General features: G+C 55.2%; 1 protein-coding gene across 4 annotated transcripts in view; it reads left to right on the top strand.

Annotated features, from left to right (window-relative positions):
- The window catches only part of EPHA8 (EPH receptor A8), a 34113-nt gene extending 18089 nt beyond the window's left edge, over positions 1-16024 (top strand). For 2 of the 4 annotated variants that reach the window (XM_084958963.1, XM_003127686.6), the window contains exons 4-17: positions 1884-2039; positions 4093-4428; positions 6758-6882; positions 6958-7120; positions 8316-8409; positions 9649-9716; positions 10505-10669; positions 10877-11062; positions 11367-11428; positions 12005-12214; positions 12991-13140; positions 13227-13417; positions 13696-13869; positions 14014-16024. In XM_084958963.1, the coding sequence (XP_084815089.1) occupies positions 1884-2039; positions 4093-4428; positions 6758-6882; positions 6958-7120; positions 8316-8409; positions 9649-9716; positions 10505-10669; positions 10877-11062; positions 11367-11428; positions 12005-12214; positions 12991-13140; positions 13227-13417; positions 13696-13869; positions 14014-14128 (2195 nt within the window). In that variant the 3' untranslated portion in view covers positions 14129-16024. Of the gene's footprint in view, positions 1-1883; positions 2040-4092; positions 4429-5491; positions 6649-6757; positions 6883-6957; positions 7121-8315; positions 8410-9648; positions 9717-10504; positions 10670-10876; positions 11063-11366; positions 11429-11967; positions 12215-12990; positions 13141-13226; positions 13418-13695; positions 13870-14013 lie in introns of those variants that run through there. The other 2 variants (XR_014805123.1, XM_084958964.1) reach the window with 2 other exon arrangements.
- Positions 16025-22890: the final 6866 nt, after the last annotated feature.

Below are 22890 nucleotides of genomic sequence, written 5' to 3' on the forward strand. Positions count from 1 at the left end.
TGTGTGAGTGCCCGCTACATGGAGTGGGAATGATAAGCATCAGGCACTGCGCTGGCCTGAATTCATGTGGATTCACTCATGTCCTCGCAACAGCCCTCGAAGGTGGGAACTCTAACTGTCCCATTTAACAGATGAAGACCCTGAGGCCCAGCGACTTGCCCAAGGTCATGTCTCCTAGATAAAGGGTTGGATGAGAAAAGGACCCTGAGTTTCTGCTCTTCACTCAGAAGGGCTAGATGCACTCTGAATGGTCAGGGACTCAACAGTGAAAGGCTCTCATGTGCTTCCTCGGTGCCACACTCACGTCAGGATGTCACCGCATGTGTCCTGGTCTGCCCCTCACTGCTCTGAAAGCTCCTTGAAGGCAGGACTAGCACTTATTTATCTCCATATGAATATGTAGTAGAAGCTTCATAAATTCGGATGAAAGAATTAATGAGGGACTGAAAAGGCAGGCAGTCCCTGGGATGTGCGTTGATGTGGATCCGCCAGTTACAGTGGGAAAGACGGCATTCATTTCAGCAGCAGGTGTGACAAGTGTTTGCTGATGAAGTGCAAAACCTGTTTCCTCCGCCCACTTAAGGGCTCAGAAGGAAGCTCTTAAGGCTGTGGCCCAGGTCTGGGCTTTCTGGGAGGCTTCTGGGAAGAGGAGGCAAGATCACAGGGTGTCATCTAGCAGCGCCCGCAACTCCTAGCACCCAGCCCCCAGTCACACCTGAGCCCACTTGGGGCTTCCCCAGGAGGCAGGAAGGATGTCTCAAAACTGGGGCACATTCTCCCTGACGCCCCAGCCTACAAGCCCCTTCTGGCTCCGTGGCCTCTGAGTCTGGGAAAGAGCTTGAGGGAAGCATCATTTCTCCTGATTTCAGGTTTTCTCTCAAGTCTGCAAAATTTTACAAATTAACCTGATTTTGGCTGCTATAAAAAAGCAGTACAATCAAATAAATGGCATGCTATCTTTGCAAATGAAACATTGTTCAAGCACGGAGCTTTCCAGACCAGGGCTTGTCAGAGAGATGTCCCAGTGAGTTTCCTGGTGGTCCCCATTGCAGAGGAGTTCAGCCTCACAGGTGGAGCTGGGAGCTGCCTGGCTGGATGGCATTTGGTCCCCCTGAAGGCCTGGGGTCTCTCTGTGCCCAGAGCAGATAAAGGCAGGATTAGCTCACTTTGAAAACTCCCTCCAGCTTCCACCCTGAGCCAGACCCCAAGGACTTTGAGATGAATAATGTGGCCCTGCCCTATTCACAAGGATCTACTCGCAGGGAGAGTCAGACATACACAGATGAAAAAATAGAGCCATCATGTTGCAGGTGGTTAAGACTGAGCAGGGGCTGCAGAAATGAGGGGAGTGCTTGCTTTTGTTTGAGTGTGTGTGTGTGTGTACATGTGGAGGTGTGGAGAGGTCCAGGCATGCTTCATCAAATGGAGAGTTAAAGTGATCTTGAAAGAACTTGACAGGATGACAAGGGAGACCAGGCACAGCACGTGCAAAGGCCCTGAGGCAGGAAACAAGCTCCTGGGTGCGGGGAATGGTCAGTTCTTTAGTTCGGCCTGAGGGAGTGGGAGTGAGGGGAGGCGTTGAAGGAGGCTGCAGGGAGGCTTTGTTTAAGGCCGCAGGGAGCTCATGGAGGTTTGGACTGGCAGTGTCATTTTAAACAGTCCCTCAACCTACAGCACCTCCGATCCCTGCCGGGCTGATTCATTCTCAGCCTTTAGGCCACAGCTCAAGGTCCCTCTGCAGAGGAGGAATAGAGTCAGTGAGGCAGAAGAACTGCATCTTTGTCCCTTGGGAGATCTCCCAGGAAGCCCTGGGTCAGAGAGCTGTCCCTGAGGCCCGTCAGGGTGGCCCGGCAGGCTCACGGAAGCCGCCTTCTCCTCCACAGCCTGTGAGCTGGGCTTCTACAAGTCAGCCCCCGGGGACCAGCTCTGCGCCCGCTGCCCTCCCCACAGCCACTCTGCAGCCCCTGCCGCCCAGGCCTGCCGCTGTGACCTCAGCTACTACCGCGCAGCCCTGGACCCGCCATCTGCAGCCTGCACCCGTGAGTACCACCCCAGGGCCCCAGAACCCTCCAGCCCCAGACTGGGCCAGGACCCCATGCTCACTCCCTCAGGTCCCCAGGGAGCCAGGTCTCTGGGTGAGGCAGGGACAGGTGACTCTATGGAGTCGGTGTGTGTGGGGGGGACTCTGACCCCTCACCAATGGCCTTGACTTCTCTGGGCTCCCAAACTCTTGTCATAGGTCACCTGCCATCCCTCTGGGGAAATCTTTCATCTCCTCCCTTGCTCTCTCCTCTCTGCGCCAAAGGACAGGCAAGAGCTGGACTCATGGTGGCCTTGGCCTTCTGCCCCAGCAGTGATGCCACCGTCCTAGGGGCTGGGGTAGGCGAGTGGGAGGCTGCCCCATGAGCCAAGGCAGGTATCGGAGGAGTCCCCATCACTGTCGTCCTTGATAAACTGGTAGGAGCTACTAATTCTGGGAGCTGCTTTAGCGTGTGTGGATGTGGGCATGATTGTGTATGTGGAGTGTGTCAGCTGTGCATCTGATTCTGTGTGTGCCCGTGAGCCCTCCAGCCATCCTGACTGTGTGTGTCTGTGTCGGTAGCTGCTCCTACCAAAGATGCCTGCACAGGGTGAGTGTTGGCATGCTGGTGCCCACGTGTGTAAAGTGTTCCTACAACGGTGCATACACACGTATGTGCACACCTGGGTACCCATAGTGGACTCCTAAGTCCGAGGGGAACTTGAACAAGCTTGCCTTGTGAGCTCAGCATGTGCACACCTGGCCCGGCAAGGGAGGCGTGTGCCTGGAGAGGGCGTGGTGGCCCACGAGCCCTGGACCCCAGGGGGCTGCGAGGGGCTGGACCGTGCCTGCAGGGCTATGTGACCATCTTGGCGCCCTGCTGATATGGCTCCTCCATATCAGTCCCTTCTGGGCTGGGGAGGGGCTGCAGCTGGCTCAGCCCACCCCATTTGCCAGGGCTGGGCTCTTACCTGGGGGGAGGGGTCCTTCACGTGGTGCTGGCCAATTTTGCCCAAGAATTTACCCCAACCTGGTCTCCATCGTGGCCTCCCCCCACCTCCATCACCCCCCAGCCCCAGGCTGTCTGTGCAGGGCCGGTGAGGGCCCAGGTGTATTCACATGCTGTACCCACACAACCATCACACACATACACACTTCACACACACACACACACACACACACGCACACACACCCTCAAGTGTTCTGCTCAGGCCTGCGCTTTTGCCCCATGTGGGACCCGCTGGGGCAGAAAGGCTGAGGGGCATGGTGACTGCTCTGGGCTCTGAAGGCCAGGCGGGCCCAGCCCCAGGTCAGGGACACCTGCACTCAGCTGACTAGACTCTGGTTTCTATGCAAATCCACAGTCCAGCGCCCTCCAGTTCCAGGAAGCTTAAGACTGAATGACTAGGCTTTTAGTATTCCACACCCTGCAGGTTCTCAGGTTCTGGATGATTCTGAGATTCTACACTTCTCTTAAGATCTAAGATTCCTTGTTTGGGATTCTGAGAGTTGGAATTCTTAGCCTCTGGGTCTCCACTGCCCCACATGCCTTCCTGGTTTAAATCCCCACCCCCAGAATCCTACCCCAGCCCCACCCTTCTCTCCCCAACCCCTTCCTCCAACGTCCTTGTGCTCCCATCCTGTGGGGTGGGGCGGCTTGGCACACGGGGCTCCACTCCCCCGCTAACCCCCCAAAGTGTTTAGTGTCATTCAAGCTACATCCAGCAGGGTTTAAGAAGTGGAGTGTGGGATGCAGAAAACTGGGGGTCTCACACCCAGGCTGCCCCCCAGGACTGTGCAGTCTCTACCCTGCTCTAGATGAAAATTGTGTGAAGCATAAACCCCAGGATCCCTGCGGTCCTGCCTGGAAAGAGGGGAGATGGCTTCTGTGCCCAGACCCTTCCCAGTCTGATGGTAGAAGCACTGCCTCTGCCCTTGGGGAGCTTCCAGAGGATGGAAGCTGTGCTCTTATCCTTAAGGAATCCCCAAATATCATGGGGGAACTACAGCCCTTTCCCCAAGGGGCCCAAATAAATACCCTCCATGCCCACCTGTCATTCTCTGTTTCCCAGGGCCCCCCTCAGCTCCGGTGAATCTCATCTCCAGTGTAAACGGGACATCGGTGACCCTGGAGTGGGCTCCTCCACTAGACCGGGGAGGCCGCAGTGACATCACCTACAATGCTGTGTGCCGCCGCTGCCCCTGGGCCCTGGGCCACTGTGAGACATGTGGGAGCAGCACCCGCTTCGTGCCCCAGCAGACCAGCCTGGTGCAGGCCAGCCTGCTGGTGGCCAATCTGCTGGCCCATATGAACTACTCCTTCTGGATCGAGGCTGTCAACGGCGTGTCTGACCTGAGCCCCGAGCCCCGCAGGGCCGCTGTCGTCAACATCACCACGAACCAGGCAGGTAGGCGGAGACGCCGGTCCCCAGTTTTCCCACCCTCCAACCCCCCACCACATCAGAGCGCCCCCAGACTTGCTATGGCATTTGGACAGGGGCCCTGCCCTCCTCACCAGGACTCCAAGCTATAGGCTCTTCTCGCCCTTGGAAATGTAGAACACGTCCTGTAGGTGGCAGGAATCCAAAAAGCACAGGCTAGCATGACTGTCCTAGGCCTGGGTTCTGGAACTTTCCTTCTTGGCCTCTGTTTCCTCCCTGGTGCAGTAGGAATAACAATACCTGTTCAGTTACTGTCATGAGGCTTAAATGAAGGAAATGAACGTGCTTTAGCCCAGCACCTGGTCCATGGTACATGCTCGATAAACGTCATTAAAAAATAAAATCAGTCCGATTACCATTTTCCAGAACAGCTGCCACTGCTGCCCCTGGGATGGATTTGGTCGCACTGGTTTGGACAGTAGCCATTTATCTCTCTGTTTCTAGCCAGTTGGGCTAAATATAGCCCCTTTCTTTCCAAATTCTGGTAGCTCCTACCTGTCGAGTGGAACCTGACCCAGGAGCCCACAGGGGCAGCTCCCACCTTTACAGGTCCCCCGCCCTGGCACGGGCCTTGTGGCTGCTCGCCCCATCTCCGTTCAACACCACACAGGCCTGGCCCAGCAACTCCACTCCCACCGGGTCATGGAGGAGGCAGCTGAGGCACACAGCCGCCCAGGGGCACCCCATAGAAGTGGCAGAGTCAGGATTCGAACCTAGATGTGTCTCACTCCCAAGTGAAGCAGGCTTCCCAACCCTGAGTCCAGGGCACCCTGTTCCTGAGGCCAGGACTTCATCCTCTCAAAAGACCCTCATTCCATCGGCATCTGTGGAACACCCGTGAGAGGCGAGGCACTCTGCTTGGTGCCCGTGGCACAGTTCTGCCCACGTGTCTCTGGGGCAGCCGAGGCAGGTGGCTGGCTGGGCTGACAGGGGGTGGCCCGGAGAGGAGAGAGCCGGCCGCATTCATACCACTCAGTGGGCTCTGTCATTAAAAAGAGCGGCATCTCTGAGTTCCCATTGTGGCTCAGCAGGTTAAGAACCTGACCAGTATCCATGAGGATGGGAGTTCAATCCCTGGTCTTGTTCATTGGGTTAAGGATCCGGCATGGCCATGAGCTGCAGTGTAGGTCACAGATGTGGCTCAGATCCTATGTTGCTGTGGCTGTGGTGTAGGCTGGCGGCTGCAGCTCTGATTCGGCTCCTTGCTTGGGAACTTCCATGTGCCATGTGTGTGGCCTGAAAAAGGGGGAAAAAAAAAAAAAAAACGGCATCTTGTGAGCCCACCACCCTTCCGGCCGCTGAACTCTGCCTCTTCATTTTTCATGTCTGCTTTATTGAGCACCTACTATGTGCAGTCCCTGCCTCCTGGAGCTCCTGGGTGTCCCAGGGAGACAGGATGTCCACTTATGAAGCCAAAACTGGCCCCGGGGGACAGGTGGAGGACACAGGAGGTGTGGGACAGAGTCGGAACTCGGGTGAGCGGAGGGGAAGGTGGAGGCCTGCAGGCTGGAAGGGGCAGGGAGGATGGCGTTGCAGCTCTAAGGACAGTCCCCTCCGCTTGGCCGGGGCTGGGTCTGTACCTGTCATTTCCCAGCAGACTCACCCCAGGGCTAAATGCTCTGACCCCAGGAGGGAGGGAAGGAATGGCTGGATGAGGGAATGAGTGCAGGGGCGACAGAGTGACCTGGTATGACAGCAAGAACACCTGGGCTCAAATGGGCTGCGGGCTTAGCTTATGTGCCTTCTCTGAGGACCCAGAGCTGCTTCAGACACAGCCTCCAAACCCAGGCAGCGAGGGTGCTGGTTCCCTTGACTCTTCCCCGCCCCTCTCCTTTTCCCCCCTCCTCTCATGCTCCCCAGAACCTGCTCCACCCCAGGCCCTGGGCAGGGCATGGGCGCTATGGAGACAGAGACATGAGGGTTTGGGGCCCCAGGGTGGACCAGAGCGGCTGCTCGATGGGGCTGGCCGGGGTCCAGCATGCTTCCAGTGGACGGGCTTGGCCAGAGAGGAGGAGGAAGCAGAGGCGGTTGGGGTCAGGCCTCGTCTGGGTCAGGCCAACCCCAGCATCCTAGATGGGAGCCAGGCTGGGTTGACCCCGGGTAACCAACCAGGACAGCGACCACTGAGGCACCAGGAGGAGCAGAGGGGACTGGCCCTCCTGGGGCGGCGGCAGGACAGTTAGCAAGGTGAGCAGGGCCCAAGCCAGGATCCCTGGGAGGGGCCTGGGGAAGGGGCGGACAGAGGCCTGTCCCCATCATCACCCATCCGCTCTGACCGAGCCCCCCGGCCCCCCAGCCCCATCCCAGGTGGTGGTGATCCGCCAGGAGCGGGCGGGCCAGACCAGCGTCTCGCTGCTGTGGCAGGAGCCCGAGCAGCCCAATGGCATCATCCTGGAGTACGAGATCAAGTACTACGAGAAGGTACCCGCGGGGAAGGAGAAAGGGGGCGGGACGCAGGCCAGAGGACCCGTGGCTGACCACCCCTCCCCTGGGCAGGACAAGGAGATGCAGAGTTACTCCACCCTCAAGGCTGTCACCACCAGGGCCACCGTCTCGGGCCTCAAGCCGGGCACCCGCTACGTGTTCCAGGTCCGAGCCCGCACCTCGGCCGGCTGCGGCCGCTTCAGCCAGGCCATGGAGGTGGAGACCGGGAAACCCCGTGAGTGCGGGGAGCGGGGCCAGGGCCAGGGCCAGGGCCATGGTGGTCCGAGAAAGGCAACAGGTGCATGCTGAGCTGGTGCATGGGCTCGCTTGGCCTCCTTAGGGGTGAGGCTCAGGGAAGGAGAGGTACTGGCTCCAGGCGACAGAACTCATAACAGCCCATCATCATCTGCTGGCTTTTCCTGAGCATCAGGGACTTCAGGCCTCACGGTGCCTTTGCTAGCAGGACAACCTTATCATCGTCCCTGACACCCTCTCATGAGTTGACATCATCCACATCCCCATTTTACAGGCAAAGAAAACGAGAGTCAGAACCGTCAAGCGAACTCCCCAAGGTTACCCAGCAGAGCCAGGCTGGAACCTGGTCAGTTTGGGGACAGATTCTGTGCCCCTGCCTCAATGTCATCCTGCCACCAGCCTCCAGAACAGTGGTTCACACACACAGGGGTCGCATGGGACCAGCAGCAGCTACGGCCCCTGGAAGCTGTCGGAAATACCAATTCTCAGGCTCCACCCCAGACTTTCTGAATCAGAAATCCTGGGACTGGGGACCCAGAAATGTCGATTTGATCAAACCCTCAGGGCGTTCTGAGGCACATTCAAGCTTGGGAACCCCCTGCCCCCATCTCTGGCCAATTGGAGTCTTCTAAACTCGGCACCCCCCAGGGGGGCGGTGCTGGGCTAGAAGGGTTCAAGGCCAAGGTGATGATCTTCCTCAACCTGGCACCCCCTTGGCGCTTTTGTGTCTCAAGTGCCCTTAGCTCTGATACCACGCTGGGATAGGAAACCTGCCCTGCTCCATCCCATTTACTCATTTACTGTGTGTCCTTGAAGAAGTTCCCTGAGTTCTCTGGGCTTTAGTTTTCTGAGCTGAAATCGAACAGTCATTCCTGGGATCTCCCTGGAAGGGCTGTGGCTTCATGACTGGAATGTGCAGCTCTCAGCATCCTGAGCTTTGGCACTGTTACAGAAACAGGAGGGACAGGCATTTTTTTGGGCTCATATTACAGGTGAGAAAACTGAGGCTCAGAGAAGTCTAGTGACTCTTCCCAGGACACAGCGTCCCAGGAAGTGGTGGCACCAGGTTGGGAAGCAGGGGCTCGAAGGGGCAGCTTGTAGAGGGGACGGTGGGGGCAGAGGAGGGCCTGGCCTGTGCCCTGACGCTGGGCTGGCTCACTGGTTCCTCCCCGCAGGGCCCCGTTATGACACCCGGACCATCGTCTGGATCTGCCTGACACTCATCACTGGGCTGGTGGTGCTTCTACTCCTTCTCATCTGCAAGAAGAGGTGGGTGGTCCCAGCCCCCAGCTGCCCCAAGCCCTTCCTCTGGAGCGTGGTGTCTCCTGCCTGTCCCCAGCCTCGCCGAGCCAGTGACCTCTGTGCCTAGGGCTGGACTCACCTACAGATACACCTGTTCTTTTCTTTTTTCCCTTGGAACACTTTTCTCTTGCCTTCCATGCCCTGGCCCATCCCACATTGTCCATCCACCTCTCTGGCCTGGCCTCCATCTCTCCCAGCTCCTCCTCTCTGAACAACTTCCAGAAGCTGGAGGACCCCAGGCACGTCCAGGACCCTCCTCTCTTTCCTGCTTACCCAGCTCCATCTTTCCTAAGTGACCTTATCAGAGTCCACGACTTGGAATTCCACCTCCATGCTGACATCCCCTAAGTGTGTCACTGGCACAGGCCTCTCCCCTGAGGCCCAGCTGCCCACTCCCATCTCCACTCAAATGTGTTTCAGACCCACAGTCCCCCCAGGCCCACCCCTCCCCCAGGCCCCTAGCTCAGGACATGGCACCACCATTCATGGGGTTCCTCAAGCCCCAAAGCCAGCTGTCATCCTTGGCTCTCCCTCCCTCCCTCACGCCACGTCCACCCACCAGCTAGTCCCACGGGGTCTCCCTGCCGCTTGACCCCTTCCATCACAGTTAATCCCAGTGCTACTCCTTTGATGTAGAGACTCTGACCTCACCTGGCAGGTGAGTAGATTGGGGATCAGTGAGGTTAGGCTACTTGGGCTAAATATGTGTCAGAACTGGGATGAGAACCCAGGTCTGTTAAAGCCAAAGACCGTGCTTCTTGGTCACTCTCTCCTCCCCCACTCCGCTCCTGGGAGCGATGTTGTGGGCTTAGGATCCCACTCGGTGAACATTGGAAGGATCAGCCATAGACGGAGAAACCGAAGCCCGGGGAAGGGGAGGGGCTTGCCAGGATCACACAGTGGAGATGGTGTCCGAAGCCTTGTCTTCCAACCCTCCCCCAGGGGTGCTTTTGTGTAAAATGGGGCCAGGAATGGCATTGACTTTGCTGCGAGAGCTGATGGTACAGTGTTTGTAAATGTCAAGGATGTCACAGTTCTCCTGGATTGAGAGTCTGGAGCCGGGATTCCCCCCACCCCCCGCCAGGCAGGAGCAGGGGCTGGGGTGGCAAGAGCTGGCCTGAAAGGGGGGATGGGTAGAAGGGAGGCGTTTGGACACATCCCTGAGCGGGGTCAGGGCTGAAGCTAGGGACGGTCCACCCTCCACAGGCACTGCGGCTACAGCAAGGCCTTCCAACACTCGGACGAGGAGAAGATGCACTATCAGAACGGGCAGGGTGAGCGCGGGGCCCCGGGGGTCTGGAGGCAAAAGAGGAGGGCCAGTGGGGACCAGCGCTGGTCTGGGGGTGGCACAGGTGAGAAGGGGAAAGGTGCCTGCAGAAGAGACTGAGCCCCAGAGCTAGACAGCAGGGTGTTACAGGGCTCTGAGACCACAGAGGTGCGGGGCTATGCCCCTTTCTTGGGTGTGCAGAGGCTGCTAAAGACCCTCTTCCCAGGGAAATGCAGATTCCTGTGCTCACACACAATTTCACATACAGTTTGCGGGTGGGGTCACATACTCTTGGACAAGAGCCCCTACTATAGAGAACGTTTTCAGGACCCTACAGAGACCCTGGAAAACGGCAAATATGGGGATGCCTGGTTCAATACCCTACTCCTTTGCCCACAGTAGAATCAATCATGGAGTCTAATGCAGCCTGAGAATCCTGACAGTCTTCTAGAGATCACTTTGCATCCGTCTAAGTTGGCACTCTGATGAAACCATTCAATCCTTACTCTAGAATATTTAGAAAGACCTTAAGGACCCTAACAGTGACCCCAGAAAATGACAGACATGCTCAGAACTCCCTGGAAACCCCAGAGTTCCCCAGAGACCTCAGAGCTACTCCACTGAGAGCCTGTCTTCACTTTGCAAGCATTTATCGGGGACCTACTCTTTGCCACCACATCCTGCGGTTCCCAGAGACACTCCCGATGCCACCCCAGACCCGTCCAAGGCCAAGGGAATGCTGGGAGAGAAGGTCCTCAGGGACCCCTCTGATGGCCCTTCTCTCCCGGCCCCCAGCGCCCCCACCTGTCTTCTTGCCCCTGCACCGCCCTCCAGGGAAGATCCCAGAGCCCCAGTTCTATGCGGAGCCTCACACCTACGAGGAGCCGGGCCGGGCAGGCCGAGGTTCCACCCGAGAGATCGAAGCCTCCAGGATCCACATCGAGAAGATCATCGGCTCTGGTGAGCCTCAAGGGTTGTGGGTGTGGGGACAGCACAGGGGGTGCCTAGGGGAGGGGCACCCAGGGCGGGGGGGAGGGGAGCCAAGGTGCCCGGACCAAGGTGCAGGACCAGACACATGGGTGTGTGAGGCTGGAGAGTGCGGAGTCCGGGGTGAGGGGAGGAAAGCCCCACCGCCCACCCCCAGCCCACCCTCCTTGGGGTTCACAGGGGAGTCCGGCGAGGTCTGCTACGGGCGGCTGCGGGTGCCGGGGCAGCGGGATGTGCCCGTGGCCATCAAGGCCCTCAAAGCTGGCTACACAGAGAGACAGCGGCGGGACTTTCTGAGTGAGGCGTCCATCATGGGTCAGTTTGATCACCCCAACATCATCCGCCTGGAAGGTGTCGTCACCCGTGGTAGGTGCCAGGCGAGAGCAGCTCCACCCTGCAGGGCCCCTCCTGCTTGGGTCAGGGCTCTAGGTCCATCCCCAGACCACCCTGCCCTGCCCCCTCCCCCCACTGGCTCAAGTCCCCAGTTGACTTGGCAGGGAAGGGGGCCCAGAGCCCAGAACCCCAGTGGGAACCCCAAGCTCCCGGGGGCGCCCGGTGCCGGCCCAGTCTGTGGCAACCCATCAGCAGGGTGGGGCATGTACCTGGGGTCACTGATCGGCAGCCCTGATCCCCCCACCAAAAGCCACCTCTTCCCCACCGCCCTCCCCAGGCCGCCTGGCAATGATCGTGACCGAGTACATGGAGAATGGCTCTCTCGACGCCTTTCTGAGGGTGCGTGCGCCCCCGTCCCCCACCCCCGCCTTCCAGCTGGGCCAGGGGAGGAACATTCAGGCTGGGTGCTGGGAGATAAGGCAAGGCCTCCAGACACCCTCCCCCAGTTCTTGGCCCCAACAGACCTGCAGAAGAGGGGGACCAGGTATAGGGAGCATCCTAAGGGCCAGCCCATCACACTGCCTTTCAGTCCCCATCACGTCAAGGTCCCTCTGCTGTGTTGAGTCCTGATGCCCGGCCCTGCACACAGGCTAAGAGGGGTGTCCCTGTAGGGGTCTGGGGCCCCTCCCAGCTGGGAGGCATGGGGGCGGGGGCTGGAAATCGCTTGATTCCCAGCCTTTGCCCTGCCTTTGTTTGCTGGGCGCTCTTAGCACAGGGCCAGACCTCTCTGGGCTTCCATTGCTCCTTCTGCAAAATGGATGACCAGGCACCGCTGCCCCGCCTGCCTCTCAGGGTTGCTGTGAGTGTAAAGGAGACGTGAGGACAAACCTTAACCGGTAACATGCTTCCTAAGCAGTGAGGCACTTTGTAAACTGCAGAGCGCCTTCCTGAAGCCCAGGCCACGTCCCTCTGCAGACTCACGACGGGCAGTTCACCATCATGCAGCTGGTGGGCATGCTCAGAGGAGTGGGCGCAGGCATGCGCTACCTCTCGGACCTGGGCTACGTCCACCGCGACCTGGCTGCCCGCAACGTCCTGGTCGACGGCAACCTGGTCTGCAAGGTGTCTGACTTCGGGCTGTCGCGGGTGCTGGAGGACGACCCCGACGCCGCCTACACCACCACGGTGCGCAGCCACCCCCCCCCCGCTTTCCTGCAGGCCTGGAGATGGGGGTCCCCCCTTGTGTCCTTAGAGAAGTTGGAAATTTCAGGATGGCCTTCGAGCTGGGGCGAGCCCTGCCTCTTCTCTGCACCTCAGTTTGCTCCTCTGGAAAATGGGGTCACACTTTCCCACCTTTGCTCGGTCACTTGGCTGGGAGAGACACCAAGGCTGGTCCCCGCTGTCACCTCCTCCCCGGGAGGTTTGGGAAGAGTTGGCATCCCTCTGAATCACACATCCACCCACGCCACATCTATCTCTAAAGTTTGGCCAAAACCCAGCATTTTCAAAGATGTGTCCCATGGGGATTTGGGCTTCTCTACAGGTGCCTTTGAGGCTGCCTTAAAGACAGAGGACCCCACCCTGCCCCAAGCAGAACTTCCCTGAGGACCTCACCCAATGAGCCTCCAAATGATGTTGCACTTAGGAAAGGATTTTGTGAACAAAAAAGGGGTGGGGGGGGGAGAGTTGGAAAACTACTAGGCTGCATTCTCTCAGCTCCATCCCTTGTTCAGGCATCAGTACCTACTGAGCATCTATTGCGTGCCAGGCCCTCCACCCCCTGTCTTTTGTTCAGTCTCCACAACAGCTGCGCCTGCAGGAGGGCTCCCCCATCAGAACAGGTGCTCTCGGAAGGGGGAGGCCGTGTCTCCCCAGCCAGCCTGCAAGTTTCCCAGCCCAGACCCCTGCGCTCAGCTTCCTGACGGGCTGGGGAGCCCCACTCAACACTGTGTCCGTCACAGGGAGGGAAGATCCCGATCCGCTGGACCGCGCCCGAGGCCATCGCCTTCCGGACCTTCTCCTCGGCCAGCGACGTGTGGAGTTTCGGGGTGGTCATGTGGGAGGTGCTGGCCTACGGGGAGAGGCCCTACTGGAACATGACGAACCGTGATGTGAGTGTCGGACCTCGGCTGGGCAGAGGCGGCTGGGGCCGGGGGCAGGGACCGCTCCAGCCCAGCGCCCTGTTCCCCCTGCCCAGGTCATCAGCTCCGTGGAGGAGGGGTACCGCCTGCCCGCACCCATGGGCTGCCCCCACGCCCTGCACCAGCTCATGCTCGACTGCTGGCACAAGGACCGGGCACAGCGGCCTCGCTTCTCCCAGATCGTCAGCGTCCTGGATGCACTGATCCGCAGCCCTGAGAGTCTCAGGGCCACGGCCACCGTCAACAGGTGCCTGGTGTCCACTCCAGCACCACCCAAGCCCAGCTGCCTTCCCAGCTTGCCCTAGACAAGGCCCAGACTTAGTCCTGGCCTTGGGATGGCTCTGCCTTGACCCTTGGGCCAGGCCCAGCCTGGGCCCCTGACCCCTGTCCAGCCCTCTCCTTCCAAGCCTGGGGCCTAACCCCTCAGACCCCTTGCCCATTCATTGCCAAGCCTGGATGGAGGCTGAAGGTGGCTAGTGCCAGTGACCCCTGGTAGTCCACTTACCAAGGGCCCCTGTGCCTTAGGTGCCCACCCCCAGCCTTTGCCCGGAGCTGCTTCGACCTCCGTGGGGGTGGAGGTGGCGGCGGGGGCCTCACCGTGGGGGACTGGCTGGACTCCATCCGCATGGGCCGCTACCGCGACCACTTCGCTGCAGGGGGCTACTCCTCGCTGGGCATGGTGCTACGTATGAATGCCCAGTAAGTGGTGGGCCCCTGGGGACAGGATGAGGGGAGAGGGCAGGGGCCAGAGGTGGAGCAGCTGCAGACAGCAGCTCCAGGGGTGGGTGTGTCCCCGTCTCCATGTCTCCCAGCCTCCCAGATCAGCATAGCCTTCCTCCACAGGGACGTGCGTGCCCTGGGCATCACCCTCATGGGCCACCAGAAGAAGATCCTGGGCAGCATCCAGACCATGAGGGCCCAGCTGACCAGCACCCAGGGGCCCCGCCGGCACCTCTGACCAAACTGAGCCAACCTCAGCCATGCTGGCCATCAGAAGACTTGCAGGGTTGGCCGCCTGGGCCTCGGTCCCTCCTTGCGGGTGCCAGGGAGGCCAAGGACACTGCTGCAAGACCTGGAGTTATCCAGGGTCAGGCCACCTGGGGAGGGACCTCTGGTGCCAGCACGGCAGGGACACCTGCCCCCAGAGCAGAGGGCCTTCTCTTTCCCAGAGGCTGAGGCCTCGATGCCACTGAGGCCAGCAGAGATGTCGCTCACCTGCTTCCATGTGCGTGTGTGTGTGTACCTGCACTTACATGCTGTAGGGGTGTGTCCTCGTGAGGTCAAGGGAGCCCTTGTGAACACGTGTGTGTGTGTGTGTGTGTGTGTGTGTGTGTGTATCCCCACCAGTCAGATCCTAGCATGGATGTGCGCAAGTTACTGCGGTGTGTGTGCTTACTCATTAGGGCTGGGGCACATATGTGTGATTGGGATGGCATGTCATGAATGAGGATGTGTGTCACAAGCGTGAGGATGCGTGAGAGGGAACGTGGTGTGACACTGCCCATCGAATGGGGACCTAGGTGCCAGCACCCACGGGGACTGGGGAGAGGCCCCCCTCCCCCATGCCTGGAGGCTGGAGCCAGGGGCTACTTCCAGACCGCACCAGCACCAGGCCTACCCTCGTCTCCGCCCGGGTGAGCCCACCCCCGGCGCTATCTCAGGTCCGAGCCCTCCCTCTGGCTGGTAGGGGGACCACTTGCATCCTCCACCTGGCTCCCACCACTGCTTCAACAGGAAAACAGGGTTCCCGGCCAAGCCCTCTGGCCGCCTTCTGTGCAGGCATCACCACAGAGTGTGTGAGATGCCCTCAGCTGAACTTGGCTGCTTGGCCAGGGGCCACCAACTTCCTTCTGATCTCTGATGCCCCTCCAAGGCCCAGGGCTCCTCATGTGGAAGTCCCTCTGCCAACCTCACTGCCCAGCCCTGGCCTGCCCCCCTCCTCGACCCCAGCCCGGGATCAAGCACCATAAGATCCTAGCTTTTCAGCCCCAAGTCCACCCTTCTGCACCTTCCAGGCAGACCGAGGGAGTGTGCCTTGTCCAAGGTCACACGGCAGCCAAGTTTCAGAGCTGAGCCTCTTCCCAAGGCTCTTTCCCCCACGTCCTCCCACACAGACAGCTGTGGGTGGGAGGGAGCTTGGGAAGCACACCCCACCCCCATCCCGCCGCAACTCAAAGACTGACCCTCCCTTTACGGCCCACCAGGGTATGTAAATATCTTTTTTTCTACCATGTCAGAATATTTTTTCCTCACTCCTGACAATGCAAAAATGGTCTTCAAAGCACATAAAAAGCACCCAGGGTGAGAAAGCCCCGTCCCGGGGTCGGGGTGGGGGGGAAGCTGGCAGGGCCCAAGGAACCCCACGGGGCAGGACACCGGGCGACCCCTGCTGGCCCCGAGGGAGGAGCAAGCCCAGCGCCCCCGCCCAGCCCTCCCCATAGCCAGCACAGCTGTTCCACGGAGACACCAGCACTGAGCCCCCTCTCCCTTCTGCAATAATTTGGGGAGTCTCAGCCCTGCCCAGGTGCCGCGGCCAGCTCTCTACACCTCTATATATTATATTATTATATAGCCGAGCTGTTCTTCCTTCCTATGGAAGTCGGAAACATGGTCAGGACACGATCCAGGGAGGACCCTGGCTTCCTCACACCGGCCCCCGCCCCCCTCTCACCCAGGTCCTGGGCTCTGGATCCTCATGGTCACGGGGGATGCAGTGGACCCGGCACTTGGAAAAGTGTGGTCCCTGCCCCCAGTGTGAGGTGCCCCTCAGGGTTCCAGGGATCTGCCTCTCTGTGGTCTCCATTCCGGAATCTTGAACTTGCCCACAAGGAGAATAAATTCTGCCTCATCTTTGCCTGTGTCTGCAGTGTGTTTCCATCCCGACAACCTTGACCGCTCCTGGTCAGGAAGGAGCAGCCTTATGCTGTGCACCTGCTGTAGGCATCCCATACCCTTTTCCCTCTCTGGTCGTCTCATCTATCCTAGGAAATAGAATTTGTGCACCCATTTATATAAGGCAGGGGCTGAGTCTTACAGAGGGTAACTTGCCTCAAGTCAAGTTCGTGGGGGTCTGAACCAGAACCCAAGTTTGTCCAACTCCAAAGCCCATGCTCTGCTAGGAGGCACCCCCATAGACCCCCAGCTCTCTCTTCTGCAACGTGGAGATGATGCTTAACCTTGGGGCTTGAGCCCTTGAACCTGGGTATTGTCCTCACCTTACATTCTCTTGGAGGAGAAGGACACCCCTGGAGGAGGAATGTGTGGGGTAAGAATATCTCATGGGGACAACTTCCTTGGGAACAAGGAGTCCCTGAAGAAACCCGAGTACTGTAGGTCAAAGAAGGGAAGACAGGCAGCAAGTAGTTTCCACAGTTACTGCAAGGGTTTGAGGACCCACCTCTGCTCTCAGAGGGAGGGGACAACAGTCAGAGAGAGGGTGGTGTCCGTTTGAGTCAATGACTTGGACATTTGGAGAAGGTACCCCTGGGGTCTTGTTGATGAGTAGGTAAATAAAAGAGTTCCTGCTGTGGTGCAATGGGTTACTGGTCCGGCTTGTGTCTGTGGAGGTGCTGGTTGGGTCCCAGGCCCAGTGTAGTAGGTTCGTGCATTGCTGCAGCTGTGACATAGGTTGCAGCTGCCACTCAGATTCAATCCCTAGCCCAGGAACTTCCATATGCCACAGGAGCAGCTGAAAAAGAAAGAAGAGGAAAATGTAAATGATTTCCAGCAGCTGCTCCAATGGAGGGAAGGGTCTTCCTTCCTGCCTCTCCCTCAACTTGGAGAAGGGGGACGACAGAAGAAATGCGTTTAGTGTATTTCCTACAATGTCACTAATAATCATGCTTAGAGGCCAATATCCCACCTGGCAGAACTGTCAGTAAGCTAGAGCTGCCTTTCTTGCTTGCTTGCTTGCTTTTTCTCCTTAGGGCCACACCCACAGCATATGGAAGTTCCCAGGCTAGGGGTCCAATCAGAACTGCAGCTGCAGTTCCATCACAGCCACAGCAACACTGTGGGATCTGAGCCATGTCTGCAACATACACCACAGCTCATGACAATGCCAGATCCTTTAACCCATTGAGCAAGGCCAGGGATCAAACCCATGTCCTTGTGGATACTAGTCAGATTTATTACTGCTGAGCCATGGTGGGAACCCCTAGAGCTGCCTGATTTCAAGCCAGGTGTGTTTCCCCCTGAAACTCTATGCTTCACCTCAGGCACCCCCCCCACACACACACACACACAGAACCAGCTGTTTCCTATGAGGAAGAACCCGTTACTACACACTACTCTTCCCGAAGGACAAATAATCAGAACCTACCAAGTACCTCTTATGTCCTGGGTACCACTGAGGTTACAAAGATGGAGATGCAGCCCCTTCTCTTCAGCAGCTGAGACTGAGTTGAGGTACAGAGTGCATGTAGATGGTTCCCTCAATCAGATCCAGGAGGCTGTGTTCAGAAATTAGGGCACACTGAGGGGTTAGAGGGATCAAAGGAGAGAGGGGGTGGGGTGGGGCTCGAGTCTCGAGGGCTAGCGTTGTCACCAAGGTCTTCCCGGAGGAGGGAGCATTCAGCTGGGCATTGGAAGATGAGAAGCATTTGGAGATTCATTTCCTAGGCAGCCCCCTGTGCAAGGATGGAATGCAGAGGAGAGAAAGAATAACAGCCACAGGAGAAACAAACCCTTCTTGTGGATGGGAAGCCTCCCAATTATAAAGGTGGCTAGTCACCTCCAGTTTAATCTATATGTTTCATTCCCCATAACATTTGCAATGAGGTTTTTCTGGGCAACTTGACAAGGTCATCCCCAAATGCCTATGGAATAATAAAGAACCCAGAATAGCTAAGACAATTTTGAACAAGAAAAATGAGGAAGAGGAAGGGAATCGCACCCTGCCAGATCTCAATAATTACTATAAAGCTTTAATAATTAAAATCATTTGATTTGGTCCCAGGAATCAAGGAACGGATTAAAAGAACAGAATAATGCCTGGGAACAGATTCAAATATATATGCATGTTTGAAACAAGACAAGGGGTTGTGGATAAGCTGATGTTAGGACAATTAAATGCCCCTGTGGAAAAAGATAAAAGTAGATTCCTACTCATACCACTCACAAAATAAATCCAGGTTGATCAAAGTCCTAAAGATAAAAAGCAGACTATCAAGCTTTTAAAAGAAAACAGGAAAATAATTTTACAATCTTAGATTAGAAAATCAACAAGACACAAGCACTAATGATAAAGGAAAAAAGTGATAATTTTATTTCATTAAAATCAAAAACATCTACATAACAACAACAAAAATTGTTAAAGCCACTCCAGGGAGAAGATATTTGCAACTTGTATAACCAACGAAGAGAGAATCTGTTTCCCCTCCCCAAAAAAAGACACCAATGTTTAAACTTCAAAGGATCAATTTACCAAAATATTCCAAAGCAATGGGAAAATGGACAGAAGACATAAATGAATAATAGAGGGAGAAATTCGAATAGCTAATAAAGATTTTTTTAAAGGTTCTCACCATTACTATTAGGCATGGAAATGTAAATTAAAACAAAATTAGATCGTGTATAACACCAATCTGATTGGCAAAATTAGTCTATAACACTAGTATTGATGAATGAGGTCCGGGGAGGGGCGCGAGGAATAGCAATATTTATAAACTGCTGGTGGGAATGTAAACGGTACAACCACTTGGGAGAGCAATTTGGAAACACTCAGTAAATTTTAAGATGAGCAAATCTGAGATTCAAAAGCTCTGCCTTAGTGTGTGCCTGTCTTTTGTTAGATTTCCCAAGCAGTGCCTGAGATTCTTGTGCAGGTGATACAGGGAGGGAGAGCTCCCAGGTGAAAGAAAGAGGGGTCAGCAGTTAGGGTAGAAGGAAATGTTAAGAAACAGTGGTTCTCAGTTGGAGATTAGCTTCCATCTGATTCTGTGGGGAGCCTTGGAACATTAATAGTATCATAGAGTTGATCTGCCTTGAGGCAGAGGGGCCAGACTTTTACACACCCGTGTCCATCAGTCATTAGCTATGGGCTACCCAATGTAGGGAGGCAACTTATAACCTGGATGAGGAAGTTCCCAAGAAAGGAGCAGCTGTGAGTCCTTAGCAACGAATACTCACAGCAGCTGGGGGATGAGTGAATCTGTAGGTCAAAGAATCTGGGTAGAGGAGTTCCTGTCATGGCACAGCGGAAACAAATCCGACCAGGAACCATGAGGTTGTGGGTTCGAGCTCCGGCCTCGCTCAGTGGGTTAAGGATCAGGTGTTTCCATGAGCTGTAGTGTAGGTCACAGACAAGGCTCAGATCTGATATTGCTGTGACTGTGGCTGGCAGCTGTAGCTTCGATTGGACCCCTAGCCTGGGAACCTCTATATGCTGCAAGTACAGCCCTAAAAAAAAACACACACACACACACACAAAGAACCTGGGCAGAGAACCCAGGGTGTTTTCTGTACATCTCAGAGAAACTCATATTCATATGCAAAAGGATACATGGCCAAGGATATTCATTGCGCCTTAGTATGTGATAAAAAAAAAAAAAAAAAAATCGAAGAGCAGCCTAACTGTCTCTCAGCAGGAGAACAGGAAAATAAGCTGCTTTATAAGTACAATGAAATCATCTATCACAGTTAAAATGAACAAACTAGATCAACATGTCCCAATACTGGTAAATCTACAGAACATAAACATGGAGTGAAAAAATAAGTGACAAAGGATTGGGTAAAGTATTATACCATTTATATAAACTTTTAAAATATATGTAAGAGAATTACAGGTTTTAAAGGCGTAACTAGATGATGACAGTGCATGCCTGGGACAGAGAAACACCAGCTTCAGCTCAATTATTTGGGGAAGAAAGGCAAGAAAGGAAGGGATATTGAGCTATATTGATAGTATTTCATTTATTTATTTGTTTTTTAAAGAGAGGACTCTAGGAGCTCCTACTGTGGCACAGCAGAAATGAATCCAATTAGTATCCATGGCCTCGATCAGTGGGTTGGGGATCTGGTGTTGCCCTGAACTGTGGTGTAGGTTGCAGATGAGGCTCGGATTCTGAGTTGCTATGGCTGTGGTGTAGGCCAGCCGCTGTAGCTCTGATTTGACCCCTAGCCTGGGAACTTCCATATGCTGTGGGTGCAGCCTTTTAAAAGTAAAAAAAAAAGGAGTTCCCATCGTGGCGCAGTGGTTAACGAATCCGACTAGGAACCATGGGGTTGCGGGTTCGGTCCCTGCCCTTACTCAGTGGGTTAAGGATCCGGCGTTGCCGTGAGCTGTGGTGTAGGTTGCAGACGCGACTCAGATCCCGCGTTGCTGTGGCTCTGGCATAGGCCGGTGGCTATAGTGCCGATTGGACCCCTAGCCTGGGAACCTCCATATGCCGAGGGAGCGGCCCAAGAAATAGCAAAAAAAAAAAAAAAAAAAAAAAAAAGAGAGAGAGAGAGGATTCTGAAGCAGATATAGCAAAATATGAATACCCATTTAATCGTGGAGGGCACAAAGTTGTCTGTTACATTATTTTCTAGTAGTTGAAGTGCTTTATAATTAGAAATTCAAATGTTTAAAAAATCACAAGGGAGGCTGCTTACAGAAATCTCAGTGTATGGAGTTCCCTTGTGGCACGGTGAGTTAAGGATCCTGCATTGTCACTGCCGAGGTTCGGGTGGCTGGTTTGGCCTGAGTTTGGAACTTCCATGTACTGAGAGCTTGGCCAAAAAAAAAATCTATTCCGTAGTACATTAGCCCCATTTTGGTAGAAAAATAACACTTGAAATTAATTACCAGTTAAACTAATTAACTGCCCCCCAACTATCCCTTCAATCTTTGATCCAAGTTGAAATCTGGGAAGATATACCTTAGGTATCCAGGAGTTTCATACAAAGAAATCTCAGTGTCTCAGGAGAAACCAGACCCGGTCTTGCTGGGCAGTGAGGTGCTCTGTCCAAGGTGCTGGACCCCAGTGGCTGTGGGTTGTTGTGTGGCACCAGGTCAGTAAGAAGGTCCTTCAGCTCTCTCTCCAAACTGTCTCCCACATCTAACAATTTATCTCCACCTGCCCTCAAGTCTGAGCCACAATCACCCCCTCTCCTCTGGACATCTATAGGAGTTTCCTCACAGGTCTCCCTGCTTCCTCTCTTGCCCCCATACTTCATACTCTGATCATGGCTTTTAAGAGGGATCTTAAAAAAAAAAACAAAAAAAACGGATTATGCTGGTTCCCAAGCTATGCCCTCCAAAATCTTTCTATCAAGTTGATAATGACATCTAAAATCCTCACGTGGCCTAAAACATCCTACATAACGTGGTCCTGCTGGCCTCTCTGACCTCCCTCCCTCCACCCATCCTCCCCTTCACTCACATCCTTCTCTTTATTTCTTAAATACACCATGCTTTGGCATCAGCAATTCCTCCTGCCCAGAACAGAATGCCTTTCCGTGTCTACAAAAGGTTCAGCCTGATACTGACTGCCTCCTCCTTGAGTCAATTTCTACCATGTTACCCAACTCTATTTATAGCACTCAAAACCTGTTGAAGTTGTCTCACCCATTGTCTATTTACTTATTTTCTACCCCAATTATTCAATGTTTATCTTTTAAAAAAGCAAGTATGACATCAATTTACTCAGTGCTTTAACCCTAGCACACAACACACTGATGGCCCTCATTTGTGTGTCATAAACATTTGTTGAATGAATGAGCACTCCTTATGTGACAGGTCCTGTGCTTGGCTCTGTAAATTCTGGAACAAATAGGATCATCTTTGCTCTCAAGAGGCTCACAGGCTGTAGAAAACAGAGAAGCCAAGTCATAGGATCAAAAAATGTTGGAATAACTTCCTTTGCTGTTATTTAGAATTAGAGGATTTTGAGGGAACCAGTTTGTTCATTCTCCACATCCTCCATGTTTCTTTTTTCTTTTTTTTTTTTTTTTTGTCTTTTTGCTATTTCTTGGGCCGCTCCCGCGGCATATGGAGGTTCCCAGGCTAGGGGCTGAATCGGAGCTGTAGCCACCGGCCTACGCCAGGGCCACAGCAACACGGGATCCGAGCTGCGTCTGCAACCTGCACCACAGCTCACGGCAACGCCAGATCGTTAACCCACTGAGCAAGGGCAGGGACTGAACCCGCGACCTCATGGTTCCTAGTCGGATTCGTTAACCACTGCGCCACGACGGGAACTCCCCTTCCATGTTTCTTAAATGAAGAAATTCAGAGAGCAAAGGACTCAAGTTCACACAGAAGTGCAGGCACAATCTGGGCCTGAACCCAGGCCACTTAACTTCCCAATGCATGCATTAAAGAAGGTTCCCCAAAGCAGCTTTGGACTCTCTTCCACCTTCAGGATCTTGGCACCACCATTCTAGGAACTACCTGCAGAAGGGAAACAAATTCCCCAGAGGAGCAGTTTGAGGAGCAAAGGGAAATCCTCAAACATACTGACACCTTATGCTTTCATCAGGCATAATGACTGAACTTTCACCACTACTATCTTATCTCTTTGGAGCAAGCCTTGCTCTACTAGGACTCCCCCAAGGAAACACAGAACTCTCTAGAAGAATGACACTCTGGGTCCCCAGTGTGGACAAAGCTGGCCAAACCCTCCCCACTCTATGAGGAAGCTGATGGGGAGAAGAAAACAGTACAACTGGGGGTTAGAGGGTGTGTGGAAAGAAGTGGTCCTACTGAGAAAGGCCAGGACCTGGGACCTGGGACCA

Source organism: Sus scrofa, chromosome 6 (assembly GCF_054392235.1).
Source record: "Sus scrofa isolate SSC_HxYL_T2T_F1_AM1 chromosome 6, Sscrofa_HxYL_maternal_Yorkshire_Landrace_v2.0, whole genome shotgun sequence".
NCBI classification, from domain to species: Eukaryota; Metazoa; Chordata; class Mammalia; order Artiodactyla; family Suidae; genus Sus; species Sus scrofa.